This window comes from Camelina sativa, chromosome 11 (genome assembly GCF_030686135.1).
Source record: "Camelina sativa cultivar CO46 ecotype springtype chromosome 11, ASM3068613v1".
Lineage (NCBI taxonomy): Eukaryota > Viridiplantae > Streptophyta > Magnoliopsida > Brassicales > Brassicaceae > Camelina > Camelina sativa.
In genome coordinates, this window is record NC_141890.1 from 32,407,711 (window position 1) to 32,429,023 (window position 21,313).

The following is a 21,313-nucleotide window of genomic DNA, read 5'->3' on the forward strand; positions in this document are numbered from 1 at the left end:
ATTAACAAAAATTCCAATTTCAGTTTAAAAGAAATTAAAATTCCAATTTCCAACGTAGGAGTATCTCAACATTAACAAAAAACATACCCAAAAGTAAAGGTGCGAGGATATGAACACAACAAACACTTTCCGGGTTTGTGCCCTTTAAACAAAATCATTTATTCAAACAAAAGTCCAACACGATTAAACAAGAACAATCAATTTCTAGTTTATTCCATCCTTTCTTGTAAAAAGGGACTTCACTAATCACTTGAAAGCCAAATGATTTAGTTTTTTTTTTCTTTTTCTTCGAAGATATAAAGAAGGAAGAAAGAAAGAGAGAAACCCTTATTTTAGCCCGAGAGAGCTGCGTTGATGGCACTGTGAACCTCAACACCAATCTGTGCCTCTGCTTTCTCAAGATCTGTTGTAGCAGAAGTAAGTTTCTGTTGGAACTCAGCTAAACCCTTTTGGACTTGGCTAGGGTCAATGTGTTCAAGTGGCACAGCTTCAATCGCGATAATGTCAGCGACGGAATTTGCGTGGAGTAATGCAAAACCACTGCTCAGGAAGTATTTCTTCACGTCAGTGCCTTCATGGACGGACATGATACCGGGTTTAAGCTCTGCAATTGTTGGAACGTGTCCGGGCAAGACACCCATTTGTCCTGTTGTTGCAGGAATGATGACCATGTCGACCTTCAAGTAGATGAAGAGAAACCAATCAATTATGGTTAAAGATATAAGTAACGAAACTCTAGAATACAAAGATGATGGCGCAGCGACAAGACAGTTGGAAAATGCATCAGCAAATATGTCAGGCAAGATATTAGTTATTGTTGCATTCTACACTCACAGTGAATGCACTATCTACAACATACTGATCTTCATATGAACTACGAGAATCTGAAAACTATATAATATAACAATATAATAAAGGTATCTGATAACTGGTTACGGACATTAACTCATACAAATTAAGACCTTGTAATCAACATTCAGTCTACACATATACCAACATCATATATCAATAGAAGATTGTAACAAAAACCAAACAAAAAGCCAGAAAGAACACTATATTTGGGATCATTTCCGTGAATAGAGTTTCAATTACAGACCCCTTTTCCTAAGAGTCGCAATTCAAAACATCCCATTTCAATGATTGGATCAGAGGAGAAAATAGAAGCAGTAATATAATCCACTAGGCTACACTTTTCAGTGATCAATCTAACCAGACACTCACTTGAGAAAAGGAAGCTAACAAGCAACATTTTCAGATAGTGAGCACATGGTTAAACCTGTGAAGTCTAAGATGATTGTATAACTAACTATAGTCACCAAGAGGTACATCCAGAAATAAAATAAATAACTATTGTCATTCAAACGCAAAAATCAACAATTGCTAGTCTCAGGTATCGCAATCAAAACCCTAAAATTGAGCGCCGTCAGATCTAATCAAAATCAAAGGTCCTAAGACCTAATTAAGCACATTTTTATAACTTTAGATGAATCATATACCAGCGTAACAAATCCGAAATGCTGTTGGAGATTTTTTTTTCACAGATCAATCACAAACCAAAAGAGGTGTAATCCAATATCCAGATGTATCCACGACGAACAAACTCATAGATCAATCCCTAATAAAAAAACAAAATGGGACCAAAAGATCGAAGAAGATGGAAAAAGAACCAAACCTCTTTGCCGGTAAGCTCAGATGCGTAAGGGAGGACAAAATTGACGGTGAGCTTCGTCGGGATAGAAGGAGTCGAAGGACGAGGTTTCATGAAGGCGGAGGGAGTCTGGGGCGGGTCCATGTTCGGTGCGACTTTCTTCCATGACTCGACGAAAGTCGAATCGATCGTCGATGGAACTTCCGATGAAAAGGCACGAGTCGTCACCGATTTGGAAGATGCGGCGGCGACAGATCGGGAGAGGAGGCGAGAAGCTTGTTTGAACATGGCGGCGATTTGGGGTCTGGTGGTGGTGATTTGAGTTCTCTGAGAAATTGGGAACGTCGCAGATGAGAGAGAGAATCCGAAAACTCTTAAAAAATGTTGTAGCTCAAGTGATTCTCACTCTCAAAGTTCACGCGCATCTTTGTGGCGCGTGATGCGAGTTCAGTTTCGGCCCGCATAAGCTGGGAAAAAGGCATAAAGTTGAAGCCCATTTATGGACAATTTTATTTTATTTTTTTTGTTAAAAACCATCTTGAATTTGTTCTTGATCAAGTTTGTCAAATACAGATTTAGGTTTAGTTTAGTCGTAACATTATAATTCTTATGTTCAGAGAAAATTGCAACCAAAAATATAACGGAGTGTCATTATAAGTTTAAAAAATACGTTTGATGAAAAAATGGGTCCATTTCATTTCAAGAAATAATAAAAAAATAGAAAGGATCTGTTAGTTTTCTATATTTATGTTCGATTTAGAGTTTATATGTATAAAAATTAAAAAGTATTGTTAAATGATTAGGTTTTAGGATTAGTCTCCATTGTGTTCTAAATTTTCATGTTGTTGCAAAACTTTAAAAGGATTACATAACTTACAACCTCTCTCTCTCTCTCTCTAGTTGCTAAAACTACCATTCATCTGGCAAAACCCTAAATCGGCACCAGAAATATATCCAGATGTTCTAGAGAACTGTTTTACCCAACTATTCACTGAGAAGAACTTTGTACTTTTTAAATGATTTACATGAAAAATAAAATATACCTTTTGCTTGTCTTTCTTTATAACGATGTTGATTAATCTTCGGATGGTCAAGCACCTGATTCATATGCCCAGAAGGTATCTGGATCAGGGCAAAGAAGTGAAAAGTCCGGCACTTCGAGATTTGCGACGTGCCAATCAAGGAACCGAGCTTGTATTGACTTGAGTAACAAGAGGATTGTTGGTAACACCCACCACTTATCATCATCCCTGCAAAATAACATAACAAATTTTAATACCCACGACTTATACAGGTAACGAGTAAAGAAGTTTGATGTTCAATAAACAAAAGCAATCATCAAACAGCGAAGAGCTCAAGTATATGCCTCTAGTTCCAACAAAGTATGAGGGTTTAAGGTTAAGACTGATATGGATGCCAAAGATTACTTTCATGAGATCAAAATCTAAAATTCACAAATTTACATTAGGATGGACAAAAACATTACCTTATGGCGTTCCAGATGTTTGGTAGCTCGTCAGAGAAAAACCCGGAATGAATGACACCGCAAATGAAAGCCACAATCTGCAGAATACATGCCGAATAAGACACAGTAGTGAAAAAAAACGAGGGCGCTTGTTTTGAACACCGTTTGTATTGACTTACGACGTTTGTTAGAGATGTAGCGTTCCAAAGGCCGTAGATACGAGTAAGTGAGGCTCTTCTCATTTCTTTACTAAGTAACGCGTTAAGACCCGCAGGGAATGGGCAAAGCAGAGAGAGAGGGAGAATCAGGAGGATAGCAAGAAAGGCTGCAAGGGCAAGCCAATAGAACTGAAGTAATGCAAGTAGCGTAATTGAAAGATCAGCAAGGAGAAGGATGGAGATCAAACGGAGAAGAGTATCCTGCATAAGGCACAAGAATTTTTTTGGCTTGTGTTAACAAAAACAAACAAAAGAAAACAAATCACAACAACAGTTATTCAGGAGAGAAGAAATTGTAACCTGACGCCCAACGGGTCGAGTATTGTTCAATAAGAGAGAAAATGGAAAAAGTAAATCCCTTCTGTACTGCAGAGAATCTAGTGAAATCTCATTGATGAGGCCTCCATTGATCCCACCATTGATTCTCTTTCGAGATAAGCCATGTCCTGGTTGGATCAAGTTTTGTTGCAACTCGATAAGAGATTTGCTGGGACATGCAGCGCTGTTCCTAGATAATGGAGTCAAGATTAAGCAGGTTAAGGCTTCAAGTCTAACCCAATACACAATTAGGTTCGATCAAAGAGAAGCACAATCTATCATGGCTCACCGAGGGGACTCGTCGTCACTTCTGAATGAAATTGATTGATTTACGTTGTTCAGAGGAAAATCGCCAACAAAAACCAATATACCGAGTTGGTAGTATCCTGAAGCTGTAGCTTGAAACCATCCAAGTTCAATTCTTACTCCATGGAATTCGAGTTGAGGATTTCCATGGCTATTTATCCACCTAATGACAGGAAGTAATGCTGAACGAATAGATCCGTGCCTCACAGTCCTAAGTTGGGCATTTAAACCGGCAACAAACCGGTGCCAAACACTTGGTGGGATGTGCTGCAATAGTGATTTGGAGCCTTTAGGAGTTTTTTCAACGTGGAGATTTTGGAAAAACAAAAACACAGAGAGAGATAAGCTAACCTGGCCAAGAAGATTTGTTAACAGTGTATCACTATGGAGACTATAAGGTGACATATAACTTCCATCTCCACCAAAAAGGATGCACATTGGGAATCTTTTCTGTATAATAGAGACCATATCTACACGCTTCTCATCACCGCCAAGAAAGAAATCTATGTACGCAACCATCAGATCTGGAGTGGCTCCAACCTGCTTCGACGTTGGACACAGACGGTCAAAATAAGAAGTCAAAGCTACATGAAGGTGAAGAATTAAGGATAATATTAGCTGATAAGAACCCAAACCTTCATCCCTTTATAGAGAGCTCTAGATCTGCATGAGCGGAGGCAAGAGTGGTCATATTGAGATTTGACATATTCTTGAAGGCGGTGAATTTTTCTCCTGCGACGCCATTGTTTCCATGACCAGGCGCAAGGATTTGCAAGAACTGATAGAATGCTGTGGACAGAGCCTTCCCACCAATCATACGCTGCGGTAGAGTTGATCTCATCAATAAATCTGTTAAAAGCATCTTCATACCTGCGAAACAGAAACGTACAGATGAGTGGACATGTCTTGGATAAAGTGAGCCGATGGCCAATGTTAAGCAAAGAGTAGACGAGAAGAAAATAGACTCGGGATTAATGCCATACATGGTCACTATTTCAAGAAATACTGGTTATGAGTAGCACAATAGAGATTCTTTCTTTATCTTGCCAACAGTTTTTAGTTCAACACTTCATTGAGACACTGAACGACAACAATCAGAACAGAATTCAACGCAGTCAAGTTATATCCTTACACTATCTCTATGATTGCATCAGGCGGAGAGTAGGGCAGATGCCAAGGTTCCCTGAAAGTGTTTGGACCCATGAAGTACATACGGTAGGCATGGGTTTGCGTATCCTCAGACTTTGCGCCTCGAACCTGGAACGATGAGAAATCGGCATTAGAGTTTGGTTGACAGATACTGGATCTGTAAGTCGTACTGCGAAAAGACGGGACTTGGGAAAAGAGAATTTTCGCAACTCGATACCTCAGAGAGTGACAGAAGATGGGGTAAACAATGAGCACTCTGGTGTTCGATGGAATTGGCACCATAGAAACTCAATCTGAGCAATTTGATACTTAATGTGCTTAGCAACAGACCCAAAACTACCACTACACAAGATAGAAGAAGAGCAAAGGGCAATGGCCCTCCAAATGCATAGACAAGCTCTTCCAAAGGTGTGTAGCAGTTTGGCAATCTGTATTTGTCAGATACACATTTATAGGGACAAACGGGTTCACTAACTCCTCCTGCAGATTCAAAGCTCCTTCCGTCAAAAGATATCCAATTAAGAAGAAACAAAAGATCGGGGGATGGAAGAGCAAGAGAACTGTTAGATAAAATACCTCGTACATATACAAATTTTGCACGACTTGGAAGATGCTCAGGTGGGCAGGGTGTACAAAGACGTTTTTCAGAGCCTTCAACATTCTTGTAAGTGCCAATGGGGCATTCCTGGAAGAACACATGGATCCAGAGATATCAAGTATCAGGCACAAGTAAACAAGGCAGAGATTTACGTTCAAGAAAAAAGAACAGTACTGGGACTGTCTAATTTTGTGGTTTGTTATGCCCATTAATTTGCTGGCATAAGGGACAAGCAAATTGGCGAAAAGCTAAGACATTAGTGGCTAGTAACGAAGAAACTACGACATAATAAACAATAAGACTTACCAAGCAAAATGTACCATATAGTCCCTTTGGACACTTTTTCCCAGTCATTGTTCCCTCTTCCCCGAAACGACCTCCATTGTCCCCTGCACCTCCTCTGAAGACATCAAAAAAGCAAGCGATTCAAAGTCTGTGTATAACTTTCATGAAGACAAGACACGTTTGCAGATTAAAAACTTTGTCAGTCTCATGAAGAAAATAGGACAGGCACAGTCTCAAGCATCAAATACTAAGGTACCATTTTCCTCTCATGTTCATGGCGACGCTAGTACGAAATTAACGTGTATATGCATGCTTTATACTGGTAATAACAAATGACCCAAAAGGTAGCAACCACAGAAGAGAGATTGCTACAGTTATCATGACAATGGTACATACCTACTGCTAATGGACCCCTTGACAGTTGCAACAGGAGAATACTCGTCCCCAGTGTGTAACATGTCCCAGTGAAAATGAAGTCTTCCCCCTCCACCCCCACCACCTCCAAGAGGGCCCCCCCGCCCCCCTCGAACTGATAGAGATGAATTCTTTGAGAGCTCAAGCATCTGAAGAAAAAGAAGAATCGTCCCACCTGATCCTCCACCAACTCCGCCGACCAAAGATCTGTTACCATTCACTATTGGCTTCCCAAGGCTTTGGCCATCAGAGCTCAGAGATCCACTTAGATTAAGTACGAAAAGAGGAAACTGGATGGAGCCAATAACTGAAAAGGTGGAAAACAAATATGTGTATAGGTCACTTGACTGTGCCAGATGAGTCAACAGGTATTTCAATGGGTACCATTGGCTGCCAGCTTTTCTTAAAATAATAGAAAAATAGTTAAGTACTGACCTATCATCCCTCCACCAGTCACATCCCCATATGATTTATCTGGACTTTCTGCTCCGCTCCCCAACTCACAGGGAAAATCAGGATCGCCGTAAGTATGACCTCCGTTGCATACTCTCCCATTGAAAATGCCTGACCCCCCTCTTCCTCCATGCCCAGCACCACTACCAGCCCCATTTGAATAAAGTCCCTTTCCCAAGCCACCACTGCAACCTGCCATATAATTTTTTGTATAGTATAAGAAACCACAATTATCTTATTGAATACAAAGAAAGCTATTCAAAAATTAATGACTTAGTGAGAATCCCTCTGCAGTGAAAAGGCAAACAGCTGTAGAACTTTGCTGAAAATGGAACACAAGGGTGATTTTCATAGTTTATATACCAAATTCAGATGCAGTGATCAAGCCATCATCAGTAACTACAACCGTTCTCGCCCTGTGGATTTGAATTATGCTTCCTTTCACAAGACCACTCACAAGAATGTCCTCGACTCGACATATCTAGAAAATGAATAAGTTGAAGAATTATGAAAAGTTCGAAGCTAAAAATAAGAGAAAATCATTATGTAGCAGTCAAGTCTAATTTTTCTTACTCCAGGAGGGTAACACAGAAAAGGTTACTATGCACAACTAAACTAGAGTACTATAGGAATATTGAAACTCCCAATTGTTTGGTTTATTTTAGCAAACAATTTCGTTCAGCCTAATAATTATCCAATAGTAGACTCTTTACTTGCGTAATTACCTGATACGTAGTACAACGTCTAAATAATTTTGACCACCAAGATACTTCTTAATCAAACAAACCTGAAGGGAAAACGATAGTGTGTAATTGACATGGCAATCATCCGGTGGACTAATCAAGTCTATTGGGCATGTCTTGCTCTCACAAAGGGTCCGAGTAACCCTGTCAAAAAGAAAGAGATTTTCTAGCACAAGGGTTCCAATTATTAAGTCTAGCTCTAACCACCCTCATAAGAATAATGTAAGCGTATAAGAAGTCATACTCACGCGTTTTTGCTTTCGTAATCATCAAGTGGTGCTTGAAGTACTGAACCTGGTCCAACCTGCAAAATTGAGGAACTAGTTAAAAAAGAGTTTTCATAGTTCACCGATGACAATGCCTAACTAAATGTTTGTAAATGACAGACAGAAACCTGATCTCATAATAACATAGAGATATATAGGTCAACAAAAGTTGGACATATATCATTTTGAAGAATAGTTACTTACAGTTATGTTGTAAAACTGAGATAAGGAAAGTCTCTGGCCTTTAATTGCATCCCCAGGACCAGTGAGCGTCAACATTCCTTGACCATATACACCCAAGTTCGCATTAGAAGTAATGACGGAATTTTCCTACAATGAGAAAAAGTCAAAATCTGTCTTCCAATCAAAGAATCGGGGTAAATAAGACATTATAAAATTTACAAGTTTACCGTTAGAACTGCAAGGTTGCGAACTTCAAGGACGGAGGAAGGCACCGCAGGGTTTCCTTCACCATCAATTTGAATCACAGAATTCAACATGAGCAGCATCTTCGTAACAAGTCGTAATGCACCAAAAACCTTCATTTAAGGACAATATAACTTAGCATCTAGGAGGAGCAGGATGGTAAACGAGAAACGAGATTGTTGCTGAATGGTTAGGAACAAGAACCTGCCTTTATAACGGAGTTACTCATTAAAAGCTCTTCTGCAACAAGCTCAAATTCTGAAATTGGATACTTTGATAACCCAAAGACAATGCTGCTTCCCCGATAAAGACTGATTTGACCTCTGACCTTCACAATCAGAATAATAAATAAAAAACATTTAGGGGTAGTGCCACCGTAAAAATATTTAAAGCAAGAGAGACGAAGGAGCTTCTATTTAAGCATCCTTTAATAAGATCAAGAACTGTAAAATTGCAAGGTCACTGTTGAAAAGAAAAAATATAGAAAGCATTCATATTATGGTATATACCTTCGATTAAAAAAGGTTTGCACGGATCACAAAAGAATCAGGGGAGAGAAGATAATTCAGGACTATATCAAAAGAAAAGAAAATAGAAATTCTGAAAATTAACTGACCTGCATTCTGGTCCATAGCAGCGGGACCAAAACTTTTGCATTATTATCTACATAGATGTTTGACCACAGAGGTCTTGTAGGAAAATCCAGCAACGGAGTTTCTGTCTCTGTAGTCATGTTTTCGTTTCCAACCCTTAAACTAATTAATTCTGCATTGAAATACGTTCCAGCAGCTCCAGCATTTTTTGGGCACCCGATACTTGCGCCACCTGCAGTGAATAGAACCAGACAATTTTGTATGGATTAACTGCTGATATTCAACACAGCCTAATATAAAGAACTATATCCACAGGAAACAAGAAAGGACATCAAGTTTACCCATAACAGGGAAAAGGGAAATATATGGGTTATAAAAACTACTTGAAAGCAACGATTAAAACAGAACACTTGCATAAGCGCTGAAAGGTAGCAAACGAAAAACAAACCATGCACAAGAACTTTGATATCTTCTTGTATGCTGTAACAGTCAAGGGAGATCCTTCCTCCACCACCTCCACCCCATCCCCTTCCACCCGATGCAGATAATTTACCGTAACCCTTCCTGCATATTCAAATGATACATGAGAAAGATTGAACTGAAACAAAATTAACAAGTGAAAATCCAAAACCCTTGATATACCACATTCCTATGACAAAATCTGATAGTAAGATCAATTTCAAAGTATATCCAGAAATTTGTTACTGCCACGTTGCAGCACTAAACAGATAGTAAAATCAAATTTAAAGTGCACCCAAAATTTGCAAGTGATTGAGATAGGACTCAAATGGGAAGCATGAACTTACAGCTTTACAGAATGAATAAAGATACTTCCTCCAGATCCTCCACCCCCTTCCTGTCCACCATCACCACCATCTGCTGAAACAGTTCCATTCATATGTATTGTGTCATTCAATAGGAGTTTGACACGACCTCCACCTTTGCCTCCGAATTCCGTAGTGGACTTAACACCTCCCTCGCTCCCATAGCTCCACGGTTCATGCAAAGACGACCAAGCATAAACGTCACCACCCCAATAGGTTGTTTTATTGCTCTTGAGACACGAAGCACCTCTGCCACCATGGCCTCCACCCGCACCATCAGTACCATATGGTGTTCCACTAGTCTGAGAAGGTGGTGGTCCAGCCAATGCTGTCGTGTAGATAGAAGAATTGGTATCCATTGTTAAATTGACAGCAGAGAAAACCGCAGAACCGGCAACGATTCTTGCTGATTGACCCACATGAATATTTCCAGAAACATTGAAGGTGATCATACATCCTTCAATGGGGCAATCAACTAAGACATGGGCAAGTATGTTCAGATTGCCCGTTCCATATACATAAAGATCAGAATCGAAACGCAAATTCGAGTTCACTGTACAAGTGGTATTCAACGATCCAACACCATCCAGGTCCTGACAGGTGACGTTACTGGGAGCACTAGAATTCCCAGAATCTACATCTGAAAACAATCTCACAGGGCTCTCAAATTCAGTGTCCCCTCCATACTGTGATAAGCTGAAACATGGCGTGGACACCAAAAAGACACACAAGAACACGAATCCAAGCATCACCAACGAAAGCCAAAATCAGTCGCACACTGTCCCAGAGAACCAAAACAACACTGACGACATCTAAGAAGAAGAAAAAGTCGCAATTCCCAGTCTCCCTTGAGTTCAATTCCGTAGCGATTCCACAAAAAAAAAAAAAAGCGAAACTAATCTCTGAATTCACCAACTACTTCCACAAAATCTGAACAGATTCTTCTTCTGCAACAGCAAAGCAAACAATCGCATAAGAATTTTTTCAAAAAAAAAAAGAAGAAAAAACCTAAAAAGGCGGAAAAAACAATGAGTACGCAACAACGCGACGCGAAGAGAGTTCAGCGATACGTCATCCAACAACATACAGAGAAACGAAGAAGGCAAAGAGAGGAGAGTGGGAGAAATGCTAAACCTGATTCAGAAATCGAGCGAGAAAACGAAGGAAAAACCCAGTACGAAGCTTTTGGGATCTTAAGGAGAAGTGAGAGTCAGAGATGGTCTTCTTCTGTTTTACTTCGCTTTCCCCTTTTTTTTTTTTTTTTTTTTTGCTTTTCCTTCAGCGTATGAAAAAGAGAGAGAGAGAAGAGAGAGGACTGTTATGGAGTTGAAGCTACGCTTAAATCTAATGTACAGCTGTCCTCTGCATCCAAAAAATAAATAATTTATTTAACTTTCTTTTTCATTCAAATCTTGTTTATGTAAATTATTAATTTCACATTAAGTAAATTTGATTATTGTGTAATCTATAAAAAAAATCACATAATTCAGTTGGAAAAAATTGATTTGCTTTGATATGATTGAAATTAGTATAAATTTAATGACTTGAGTTAATCACAATGCCCTTTGTTTTTCCCCACAAATCACGAGACTACCCCTTCTGAGTCTGCAGGTGTGTGATGCAACCGTTACAAACTTTCTTTTGTCCGTACTATAATATCTTAGACTTGAAATACTTGAGGCGGGTCAAAGATAATATAGTAGGAAAACCAAAATTAAAGAATTGAGTCCAAAAAATATCTAATTTAGTTGTTGGCAAAAAATATCTAATTTAGTTGTTGGCAAAAAATATATGTATATCTCTAGTTTAGTTGTTGACAGAAAAAAATAAATATCCAATTTGGTTTAAAATATTAGAGACGGTTTACTCCATCGGTTCATATCAATCCTTATAATATACTCGAATATAAATTGTTAGATAAGAGTAAGAAACAAGAGCTGTATATGATTAAATTTCTAATTATTTTCCTTTTTTTGGCATGTTTCAGTAGTTTAAAAAGAGGAAATATGAGGCGTGACAAAAGCCAATATTTAGGGGAAAGTTTAAGAGATTGATTTAAAAGGGCCAACTATACCCTGAATCGAGTAAGCACGTATAAAGTTCACGGCATCTATCTACACATTTCGGGATATTTTTTATTATTTCACATCAAAGAAACAATAAATTCCAGTCCGTGAGAGAGAGACTCTTTCATTTTTTGTGTCTCTACCTCTATGTTTTGTATCTGAATTTAAAGCCACAGCTAAAAAAAGCCTCGAGGGTTTCTTGTCTGTTTGAGGTTAAACCAGAAATACAAAGAGTGTTTCGTGTCGTTCGGGAAAACGATCTTTAAACTTGTGGACCCAACAATGAGTCTAATTCATCACCGTCGCATGTTCGTCATGACGTGTGTTAAAGATCACGAAGAACCCATCTAAGACACGAATACTCCGTCCAAACAAAATCTAACGTTTTCGTGACTATTATTAGCCTATGCTGCCCAATCCATTTTCATCAAGCCAAAAAAGGACCAAAAAAACCATGTCGGCTATTTTCTTTATCCAAACAACCTTGCCCAACGCCAAATACAATTCAGACCAACCTCGGATATATTAACTTTAAACTTGAGGATATTTTTGAGGATATAAAATCGAATCTAAATCTAAACCTAGACCGTATTAAACTGATCGAAATCAGTTTTAATCAGTGTTAACGAGAAACTTTGAAATCCAAAATGGACAACTTCATAAAGCCATGGACGGATCCCGAACCAAAACTTGCACATATACCGAATCAATAATTTCAGACAAACCGACAATAAAATATTCAAAAACCATATATAAAGCAAAAAGCTTGTAATCATATCAATATCACCAAACACCACCACCAGTTTTAACTATGGGTAGGCTTCAGATATCTGACTACAATAATAAAGCATCTGAGCGTATTTTAATAATACACGGTAAAAACAAAAACCAAAAACATATAAGCCCTAAGGATTTACGGACCAAATACTTTTTCCCCCAGGCTTACTACTTAGGTACCTGTTTCTCTGCATAACCATTTACCTGTTGCTGTGTTTAGGCGAGCCAAAAAGGCACATAATACCTTGCAAGCAACCGGAAGTCACCAGATGTTTGTTTTGGACCTGTGACAGCATGGAACCAAGCCGGTGTATTTGCAAAAGAGTTTATAAACCCGTTGCATCCAAGTTTTGTCTTTCTCACCCTCAGCCATTGTAAGGATGTTTTGGGTTTTGTGACGTCTGGTTAGGTTGAGATTGCTGTGGGCCTGAAAGGTTTAGTGGCTGTGTGTTGTAGTGTGAGAAAGGCTGCGAGTAAAGCGAATTTGGGAGACCCTGAGCCGGAGTTTTAGACAAGAGTCGTTAGCATCTTTTAACCAGAAATATGTGTAAGTATAGATAAAGAAAGCGAAGGCAAGTAAATCCTCAAATGTTTGCTAATTGTATACGTAGACGCAAACAAAGAATCAAGAAATAGGATTGTTCACATCAGAAGGACAAACCTGAGACTGGAGATTAGGATTGTTCACACCAAAAGGATTTTGTTGTCCATCATCCTGGGATGTGTCGATAAAGCCAGCTTGGGTGAAAAGACCTTGACCTCCATGTGCCATGTACTCCTGCATATGCAAAAAACACGGCTCAGATAAGGGTGTAAGAATATATAAAAAAACTGTCTTACAAGGAAAGGTAACGTGAAACAAACCTGAGACATGAAATCATTATTTCCGCTGAAACGAGAATAGCCACCTTGAGAATTCTGGTTCATGAAGTTTCCAGGAAACGCCCCATGTGCTCCTTGTGTGGCGTAATCAACAGCATATCCACCTTGTGAGGCCTACCAACAACAATTATGGTCCAGAAGTTTAGAAATACAGTCATCGCGAAAAAAGGTAGTGATCCTAGGAACGAGACTAAAAAGGAGAAAATATGCTTATCCCATTATCATATCCAAAGTATGAAATTTCAAATGGCTACGAAGAGACACTGCACCTGTGTAGAAAAGTCAGCCATGTCGTAAGGACCATGAGATCCCTGGCTCTTAACATCATCATTCAAGAAATCCTGATGGTATTGGTAATAAGGAGATTAGATTACAGAAAGATAGGTATAATACACTGCGACTGAATCACAAAATAACATTATATAAGAAGACAACCTGTGATATGCCACCCATAGAAAATCCATCCCTGAATGCTTGGCTACCCTGGAGAGGTAACTAGCACGTCATGATCCAGAATAAAACAAAATAACTGAGGTCTAATGCTTCAAAAATTAGATGAAAGTAATAAACTTTGAAAGAGATCCAGGCAGTATTTACATATCCAGGTTGGGATAGCGGACCAACAGGTGAAGGCTGGCTATTTGGACTATCAAGCGGGAAGTTTAGATTAGGGCCAATAGTTCCAACATTATGTTGGGTAGCTTGTTGGTGCGGAAGATGGCCTCCAACTGAAGTCCCACGACCAGCTCCAAAACCATGATTTCCAGGTTGAGGAGCATGAGGAACAACACCCACAGGTCCACGAGTTGGAATAGCGTATGGCTGAGAAGGAGGACCACCGGGAAAGGGTGAAAGTGGAACCCTCGGCATCGGGTAGCCAGCTGGGTGTAGTCCAGGTCTAGCACCATTAGGTGGGCCAGAAGGAAGATAGGAACCACCAGCTGAATAAATGGAAGAAGATTTCAATATGAATGCCTAAAGCACATTTAAACCACACAAGACACAAAAGGAATACTGGACATTTACCCCTTCCTCGACTGCCTCTTCTGTCAGCATTAGGATTACCCGAACCAAAATTATCATTTCCCATCATGCCAGCGCCCCCACCATAAAATAGCCTCCGATCATTGTAAATCTAACAAGTACGAAAGAGGATTAAATTTCATATTGCATGTCACTGTAATCTAGATTGACCGACATAGAGGTTCATTTGGTACCTTTCTTGGTTTCTGAAACTGTACCATGCTCTGCTTTAAATTATTAAGAGGTCCTTCGACCAAACACTCATGTTCCTGCAAATTAAAGGAAAACAAAGTACTCAATATAGTATCATACAGTCATTTCTCTAATCAATTCTGGACTCGAAAGGAAACATCCCAAAAGTTCACAAGAACAGATTGTAATAGCTGAGTGGCAACAAATGGTGAAGACAACCATCCAGTAAAATAACTCATTCCCCCTATATACCTTGTAATGTGTCAACAATCCATTCCACAGAGGCTGTTTACTAAGAACCTTCGGGTTTCCAAGAATAACTATTCCATAACGAGCACGCGTAAGTGCAACGTTGAGCCTCCGTGGATCATTAAGGAATCCAATGCCCTGAAAACCAAATAACCAGTAGTTACATGTCATTTCCAACAATTTTTTAAGAAGTAATGTACCACATGGAAAAGGAAAAGCATTAAACAAAGTACGAACTGTAGAGTATTATAGAAGGAAAAGTACAATACACACCTGATGCTCGTTACTTCTCACACAGGACAATATGATGTAATCTTTTTCCCTTCCTTGAAAAGAATCAACACTGGCAACCTGTACATTCGAGAGCCGGTTAAATACATGATAGGATCAAATCAACCTTTTTAACAGCCCTTGATAATACTACCTCAATTTCCTTGTAAAGTTGCTGTCGGAGAGAACCATTTCTTGCCATGTAATTAACAATGTATGCCCTTTGTCCCTCATATGGAGTTATCACACCAATCTGATAAACATGAGCATAATTTGATAACGTCAACGTATACCGAAAGAATTTACAATAGATATTAGTTAAGGATCTCAGTACACTCACCTGACTGGGGACAACTCCACTCTTTAAGAAAGCAGTCACAAGTTTCTCCACATTAGCAGCCTCAGTTCTATTAAGATACGATGTTCCACTAGCACTGATCTCCTCTTGTCCCAGCTACAAATTAAAAGACGAGAAGTGAAGAAATATTTGGCTTGTTTAAAATGAGTTTCTGAAGTTGGGTGCCAGGCCAATGGATCTGATTTACCATAAATCGTTCTAAACTATTCCACTGTGATTTGATACCTGAACATAGAAAAACATGGGCCGGTTAGGCATAGGCCATGGGAAATCAATCCCTGTTGTTTGCCTCTCAATAATTGTGACTCCATTCTGTAGAGTTCCTTCATAGAAGCTGTTAGATGGGAACTCGGACAAAGCTGGATGCATACGATATTGAACCTGAAATGAAGAATATGATATGAAAACATTAAATGAGGAGTCGTACACACAGTGAAAGGGAAATATAAGATAGTATATCCCTTATTCCCTGTGAAGCATCACAAGAACGAGAAATTAATTACATAGTTTTTTTTTAATAAAATGAGAACATTCTCATTCATAAAATGAAATCTGCAACGTTAGAGCAGAGTGATTGATATAGTACCTGCAATCTGATTGGTTTGATACCAAGAAGCACAAGTCGTTCAAAGAGAGACTGTGCCAAGCCAGCACGAGCTGCTTTCTTGCACATAATGACGGGGCCAAGCTGACAATGATCACCAACAAGAACAACCTAAAGCAGAAACTTCTGTTAGCAATCAATAGCAAATAATGATAACAAGTCAGTTCACTGGAACCCCAATACCTGTTTTACTCCAAGGACCAAAGGAATAAGGCATTCAGGTTCTGTTGCTTGAGTAGACTCATCAATAAGTACCTATCAGAGAGGAACATCATATCAGTTTCCATACAATTAAAGATGCTCAACATTAAGTAAATATTGCTAACCTGTTTAAATCTAAAGTTTGACAACCGAAGATCAGCAGCACCAACACACGTGCAGCATATGACGTCAGCACTCTGGGTTATCTCACGTTCTGTTGCTCTTTTCAAGTTTTTGTATTTCTTTTCATCACTGCTCGACAGCTCACCTAGTGATAATAAAATACAAAAAGCAAATAGTTTAAAAGCTATGATCACTTCAATTGTCACAGGGTGCAGGCACAACAAGAAAGTTCATCAGATCAATTACAAGAAACTGGCAATAGGAATGTAAATGAAAATTCGAAGATGTCAACAAGTTGAAAATGCGGGACCTTGTTCATCTTTCAACTGCTGTAGCTTATGCAGCTCGCTCTTCTCAGATGTGTCCAAATGCCGTACCTGAAAGCAACCACTTATATGAATTATCTTCAAAACAAGAAGGTAAAAGGGACAGAATGAATCAGAGAGTTACAGCGTGTCCCCACGTTTACTAACCTGGTAGTGAAGGGTTAAATGCTCTACAGGAGAACTTACAGCTTCCCTAGATTTTGCACAAAGGCGAACAACCTGACATCATAGTAGAAAGATTCAAAAGAAGCAGTGTACTCTTAAATTAAAATTTGATGGCGGTAACCTTCAAAAGAATAAATAAATAGGAGTATCAAGCGTCTTCCGAAAACCTTTTATAAAAAAACTGGACCGCGGAGGTTCAAGAGTTTACCTTTAAACCAGTAGCACTAATTTTTCCAGCTAGTTGGTCTACAGCAACATTACTTGGGGCACAAACGAGAACCTGTCACGCAGTAATAATAAATATCTGGTAGTCAACTTACAAAAAGCATCTTAAGGGGGTCGATAAAAATCAGCTTTACCTGTCCCTGGCCCTGTTTTGCCATGTGATACACAATTGCTGCAGAAGTCACAGTTTTACCCGTGCCAGGTGGACCTTGGATCAAGCTGATGGGCTTTTGAAGGACACTTTTTGCCGCATTAACCTGCCCAAGGATACGATAGAAACTGTTATAAATCCGTTTTATAGATAACAGATATCAATTACTCATTTTGTTACCAAAGCAAATGGGATCCAAAACAATTCTGAAAGTTCCAAGAAGACAGTTACGAGAAACATTCTTTGTGAACTTGAAAGCAATTGATTACCTGAGATGCATTCAGTTCTGGAAGACCAGGTACCCCAAAACGTCTAGATAGTGTGTTACGAACCATCTGCGCCTCAACTTCATGTCCGAGCAACTGATGGTAAATATAACTTCAAAGAATACAAACAGAGTGATTTAGTGGTTAAATTAGCATGAAGTGACAAAGGGACACGCACCAAGAAGGAGATAGGCATTCCGTTGACTAACTTACCCACTCACACTTGTTTCATCTACCGCAAAGTTCTTCATTGCTCCCTGCATTCGATCAAAGCTTGTACTTTTCCAAACAAAATCAACACTGAATCCATGGTTCACGTCAATCGGAACTCCCTGCAGACGAGTAAGTAAGGTTGAACATATCTCTACATGTTGATGTCAAGAGCAAAGCTAACTAACAATGGAATTAAACTAACCTGATTAGCTCGGAGTTCAAGAGCAACCTCCTCTTGTGCCGTTAGCTTGATCTGGAGAATTTTTTTGAATCGTTAAGGACCTAAGCACTATATCAATTACAGGATCCACCCTACTAACAGAACAATATTATGTAAACCTAACAAAACCGAGAAAGAGGTATACCACATGTCCAACTGATTGCCAGGCTGGATGAGCAGCATCTCCCGAGTAGCGCAGACGTAGTTCATCACCCGGCACCAATCGTAATTCATTTTCCTCCTGCATCAAAAGTTCAAATCGGGAAATGTTCTAATCAAATCTTAATCGCGACGACTAGATTTTAACCACCTTCGGAAAGACGAAGTATGCAACACGCTTCTTGTTAAGACCAATATCCCACCGAACTGTGAGGTTTTCCTTGCTTTGAGACTCTTTCATCATCTACAGCAGAATCAAGATGATAAGCCCCAACATAACAAGTATAAAAGGGGCATGAAAAATAATCCCCAAAAAATATATGAATTACTAAATACACACCTTGTCATAGTCTGCTTCAAGCTTGATTAGAGGTGCAAACACATTTTGATACTGCAAACCACCAGAAAGGATAAGTGTAAAGAATAATACTAAGACTGACCACATCCAGTAATTTGGCATGATGAATTTGCGGTTTCTCTAACAGAGAGTTATTTTTTTTTTCCATATAAGGCAGAGAAAATCTATACCTGATATGCATCTTCATACTTAGGTTGAACAGGCTGAGGTTCATCGTCTACACCAGGTTTTTCAAGGTCTTCAAGAGTAGCATCCGGATTTGTCTTCCATAATTCCTCTATCTTGTTTATTTGCTGTGCGCTAATTTGGCGTGCCCGCAGCTGTTCCTGCTCTGATGGGACCTGTAAAAACAAGAGTTAATAATAGCTCTCACATGAGCATGTCTTGAAAAGAAGAAAAATGCAAGGACAGAAACTAACCTTAACAAGCCAGGGGAGGAAACACCTATCGTCAATCAAGGGACACCACTGACTTAGGTCCCAGTTCATATCCTTGAGGGCATTAACATTCAAACAAGGATCTCTACAGAGAAGGACGACGACACTGTCTGTCTTTGCTGAGATGAAACCGAGGAGAAAGACATTTCGACACCCACAGTTGTAGCATTCAAGAATTGTTTCCCCCAGTGGACTGTCTCTATGGAGACAAACTTCCTTGTGTTTAGCTCGAACCTTAAAAATAACCAACAGAAGGAAATATTGTTTAAAAGGGTAAATTACAGAAGTAATCCTATCTCATAACAATGGTGCAGTAAACAAACCAAACTAGATACATAATACTACCAGCCTTAACCACAACACGTCCATAAAAATGAATTCCACAAAGGAAGGACGAGAAAAAAAAAAAAAAACAGATTACTAACCAGATGATTCACAATATGCGAGCCCGAGGTGTTCCCCCTTGAATTGCAGAACCACTTTCTACAGGAAGCCACATTACACCTAACCACGCAAGCAGGGTTCGAGATACCACAATACTTACAAGCGTGCTCCGTGAAATCATTCTGACCATAATCGAAACCATCATCATCTCCAGTCTCCTCGAAGTTCAAATTTCCGATACCAGCGGCCAATGCATCAACCTGACTACTACTACTAACACCACCACGTCCCGCTTTTGCACCATTCCCGGCAACGGCAGAGAGGGAAGAAGGTGACGAAGCCTCGGAATGATGATCCGCAGCAGCTCCTCCTCCACCACGATCGGAAGCGTCAGCGATTGAAATAGAATCAGACGGGGTAGGCCATGCCGTCGGTGATCCAAACTCCGGGTAATCAAACTCCGAATCACCTTGAGTATCGAATTCCAAAAAGTTATACGCGTCGGCCACCGTGTCAGGCTGCGATACGGTGTCAAAGAGATCGCTCTGTTGAGAATCCATTAGAAAAGAATCCGGGGAGAAATCAAGCTCCCTGGTTACGATCGTGTCGCTCTTCGACTCGTCTCTTCTTCAATTGCTTTTTTTTTTTCTTTCTCCAGTACGAACGAGAGAGTTAGGGCTAGGGTTATGCACAAGTGAAAACGGACCCTTACAAAAAGAAAAAAAAGGTTAGAGAGAAGAAGAAAGAGGGGCGCGTGGGGAAAAATAATAATAATAATAAGTTGTGCGTTGTTTACACGCGCCGTGGTCTATGTGTTATGGGCTTTACGCTTTGGGCCCTTTCCCGAGAGGTTTAACAATTAACTTCTAGTCGGACACGGTGGCCGAACTAGAGTAAAAGTGGTAAGAGTATAGACAAATGTGGTTTGAGTAAAACATTCTTCCAAATTAAGGGCTTGAGATTGCGGAAGCAGACAGCTGCGGTTTTAAGTGTTATTAAACGTTTTGAATGATTGGTTTATCGTTTTAAAATGGAGGGGTTTGCAGGAGAACTAATCTAACACCTAAGTGGAACAAGATTTGTATTCCTCGTAAATGTACATTTCTAATGATCCATGTCACAAACTCTGCTCTTTGGAGTGTAAATAGTTTATTTCGGCTGTAGTTTCTTATTCCAATTTTGCAATGGGAAGCTGTTGCATTTAGCTGTCCTATGCTCGTGATTGTCCTTGTTGTTTTTTTGGATTTGTTTCGACTGTTCTTCATACCTTATGGTCCTTCCGTGTGGTCACGTTGGACAAACTCGTTCACCTCCGTCGCTAGGTGGAAAACCAGACTTTTAGATCTCATCACTTGTGGTTTTGAGTGAAGATGTTTAGATCAATTGAGCTATTTACTCCATACTTTTAAATCTCATCACTTGTTTATATAAGGTGTTGATATATTTGAGGAATTGAGTTCTTTTTCTTTTGATGCTAGAATTGGTATTGGTTCTGCATACACAGATTTATTTCTTTCCACTATTACTACTAATAAATGGGACAATTTTAACCTTTTAAGAGTGTTCACATCAGCAAAGTTCACACTCATCTTAAAGAATGCCACGTCATCAGCAAATATTAGAGAAAAATAAGGAAAACAAGTAAAAAAAAAAAAACCAAGAAAAAAATACACTTTCGAAAGAGTCTTTCTGGGCTTCTAGGTCCACTTAAAGCTTAATGGGCATTTTTGCTATGAACATGAGGACGACTTTCAACATTTACAGTTGAAGAGTTTCCTATTTTAGATTCTTCGGTATTGGAGATGTGATTTCTAAATCCATATAGAATTGTAAATAATGGAAATCAAAACATATGAAATTTGAAATAACAAGTTTTATCCTTGGATTTGAATTCTTCTATTTTACACTTTCAAATCCATTTAAAACATAATGTGGATTTTGAAATCCAAAAACAAATC

The 21,313-nt window shown here is 39.3% G+C and overlaps 3 protein-coding genes across 9 annotated transcripts; all 3 read right to left on the reverse strand.

The window, feature by feature from the left end:
- Window positions 1–17: 17 nt before the first annotated feature.
- Window positions 18–2,117, reverse strand: LOC104724671 (ATP synthase subunit delta', mitochondrial). The gene is made up of 2 exons (XM_087475623.1): window positions 1,673–2,117; window positions 18–677 (listed from the first exon to the last, which is right to left on the reverse strand). The coding sequence occupies exons 1-2, from the start codon at window positions 1,934–1,936 to the stop codon at window positions 333–335; spliced, it is 609 nt and encodes a 202-aa protein (XP_087331749.1). The 5' UTR covers window positions 1,937–2,117; the 3' UTR covers window positions 18–332.
- Window positions 2,118–2,436: 319 nt separating this feature from the next.
- Window positions 2,437–11,120, reverse strand: LOC104760196 (uncharacterized). 6 transcript variants are annotated; one of them, XM_087475616.1, is made up of 23 exons: window positions 10,841–11,120; window positions 9,689–10,653; window positions 9,331–9,446; window positions 8,906–9,114; window positions 8,498–8,617; window positions 8,274–8,402; window positions 8,068–8,193; window positions 7,846–7,901; window positions 7,642–7,741; window positions 7,218–7,335; window positions 6,837–7,046; window positions 6,384–6,708; window positions 6,009–6,102; window positions 5,681–5,789; window positions 5,322–5,584; window positions 5,088–5,212; window positions 4,591–4,825; window positions 4,307–4,495; window positions 3,939–4,222; window positions 3,632–3,839; window positions 3,293–3,532; window positions 3,135–3,211; window positions 2,437–2,898 (listed from the first exon to the last, which is right to left on the reverse strand). In XM_087475616.1, exons 2-23 carry the CDS (start codon window positions 10,453–10,455, stop codon window positions 2,739–2,741), a joined length of 4,260 nt encoding a protein of 1,419 aa, XP_087331742.1. In that variant the 5' UTR covers window positions 10,456–10,653; window positions 10,841–11,120; the 3' UTR covers window positions 2,437–2,738. The 6 variants fall into 6 exon arrangements, with proteins under 6 accessions (XP_087331742.1, XP_087331743.1, XP_087331747.1 ...); XM_087475617.1 differs by having other exon boundaries at window positions 3,632–3,833; window positions 10,841–11,026; XM_087475621.1 differs by having other exon boundaries at window positions 3,632–3,833; window positions 7,842–7,901; window positions 10,841–10,993.
- Window positions 11,121–12,508: 1,388 nt separating this feature from the next.
- Window positions 12,509–20,174, reverse strand: LOC104728505 (regulator of nonsense transcripts 1 homolog). Of its 2 annotated transcripts, XM_087470815.1 has the most exons (29): window positions 19,397–20,174; window positions 18,954–19,205; window positions 18,705–18,875; window positions 18,517–18,567; window positions 18,328–18,420; window positions 18,163–18,258; window positions 18,000–18,050; window positions 17,798–17,916; window positions 17,588–17,696; window positions 17,302–17,424; window positions 17,151–17,222; window positions 16,925–16,996; window positions 16,762–16,828; window positions 16,454–16,596; window positions 16,311–16,382; window positions 16,110–16,238; window positions 15,749–15,904; window positions 15,506–15,619; window positions 15,320–15,418; window positions 15,169–15,246; window positions 14,899–15,033; window positions 14,649–14,723; window positions 14,458–14,566; window positions 14,029–14,372; window positions 13,867–13,914; window positions 13,701–13,772; window positions 13,414–13,545; window positions 13,211–13,327; window positions 12,509–13,043 (listed from the first exon to the last, which is right to left on the reverse strand). In XM_087470815.1, exons 1-29 carry the CDS (start codon window positions 19,913–19,915, stop codon window positions 12,915–12,917), a joined length of 3,747 nt encoding a protein of 1,248 aa, XP_087326941.1. In that variant the 5' UTR covers window positions 19,916–20,174; the 3' UTR covers window positions 12,509–12,914. The 2 variants fall into 2 exon arrangements, with proteins under 2 accessions (XP_087326941.1, XP_087326940.1); XM_087470814.1 differs by having other exon boundaries at window positions 15,320–15,619; window positions 19,397–20,088.
- Between the last annotated feature and the right edge of the window lie 1,139 nt (window positions 20,175–21,313).

Coding starts and splice junctions, on each gene's coding strand:
- LOC104760196 (XM_087475616.1), bottom strand. CDS start 10,455: ATGCTTGGATTCGTGTTCTTGTGTGTCTTTTTGGTGTCCACGCCATGT. Junction 4,223..4,306: donor TAACAAATCTTCTTGGCCAG/GTTAGCTTATCT, acceptor TCACTATTGCAG/CACATCCCACCAAGTGTTTG. Junction 2,899..3,134: donor AACATCTGGAACGCCATAAG/GTAATGTTTTTG, acceptor GTTATTTTGCAG/GGATGATGATAAGTGGTGGG.
- LOC104728505 (XM_087470814.1), bottom strand. CDS start 19,915: ATGGATTCTCAACAGAGCGATCTCTTTGACACCGTATCGCAGCCTGAC. Junction 16,997..17,150: donor TTAGTGCTACTGGTTTAAAG/GTAAACTCTTGA, acceptor CTATGATGTCAG/GTTGTTCGCCTTTGTGCAAA. Junction 13,044..13,210: donor ATCCTAATCTCCAGTCTCAG/GTTTGTCCTTCT, acceptor ACTCCGGCTCAG/GGTCTCCCAAATTCGCTTTA.
- LOC104724671 (XM_087475623.1), bottom strand. CDS start 1,936: ATGTTCAAACAAGCTTCTCGCCTCCTCTCCCGATCTGTCGCCGCCGCA. Junction 678..1,672: donor CTGAGCTTACCGGCAAAGAG/GTTTGGTTCTTT, acceptor ATCTACTTGAAG/GTCGACATGGTCATCATTCC.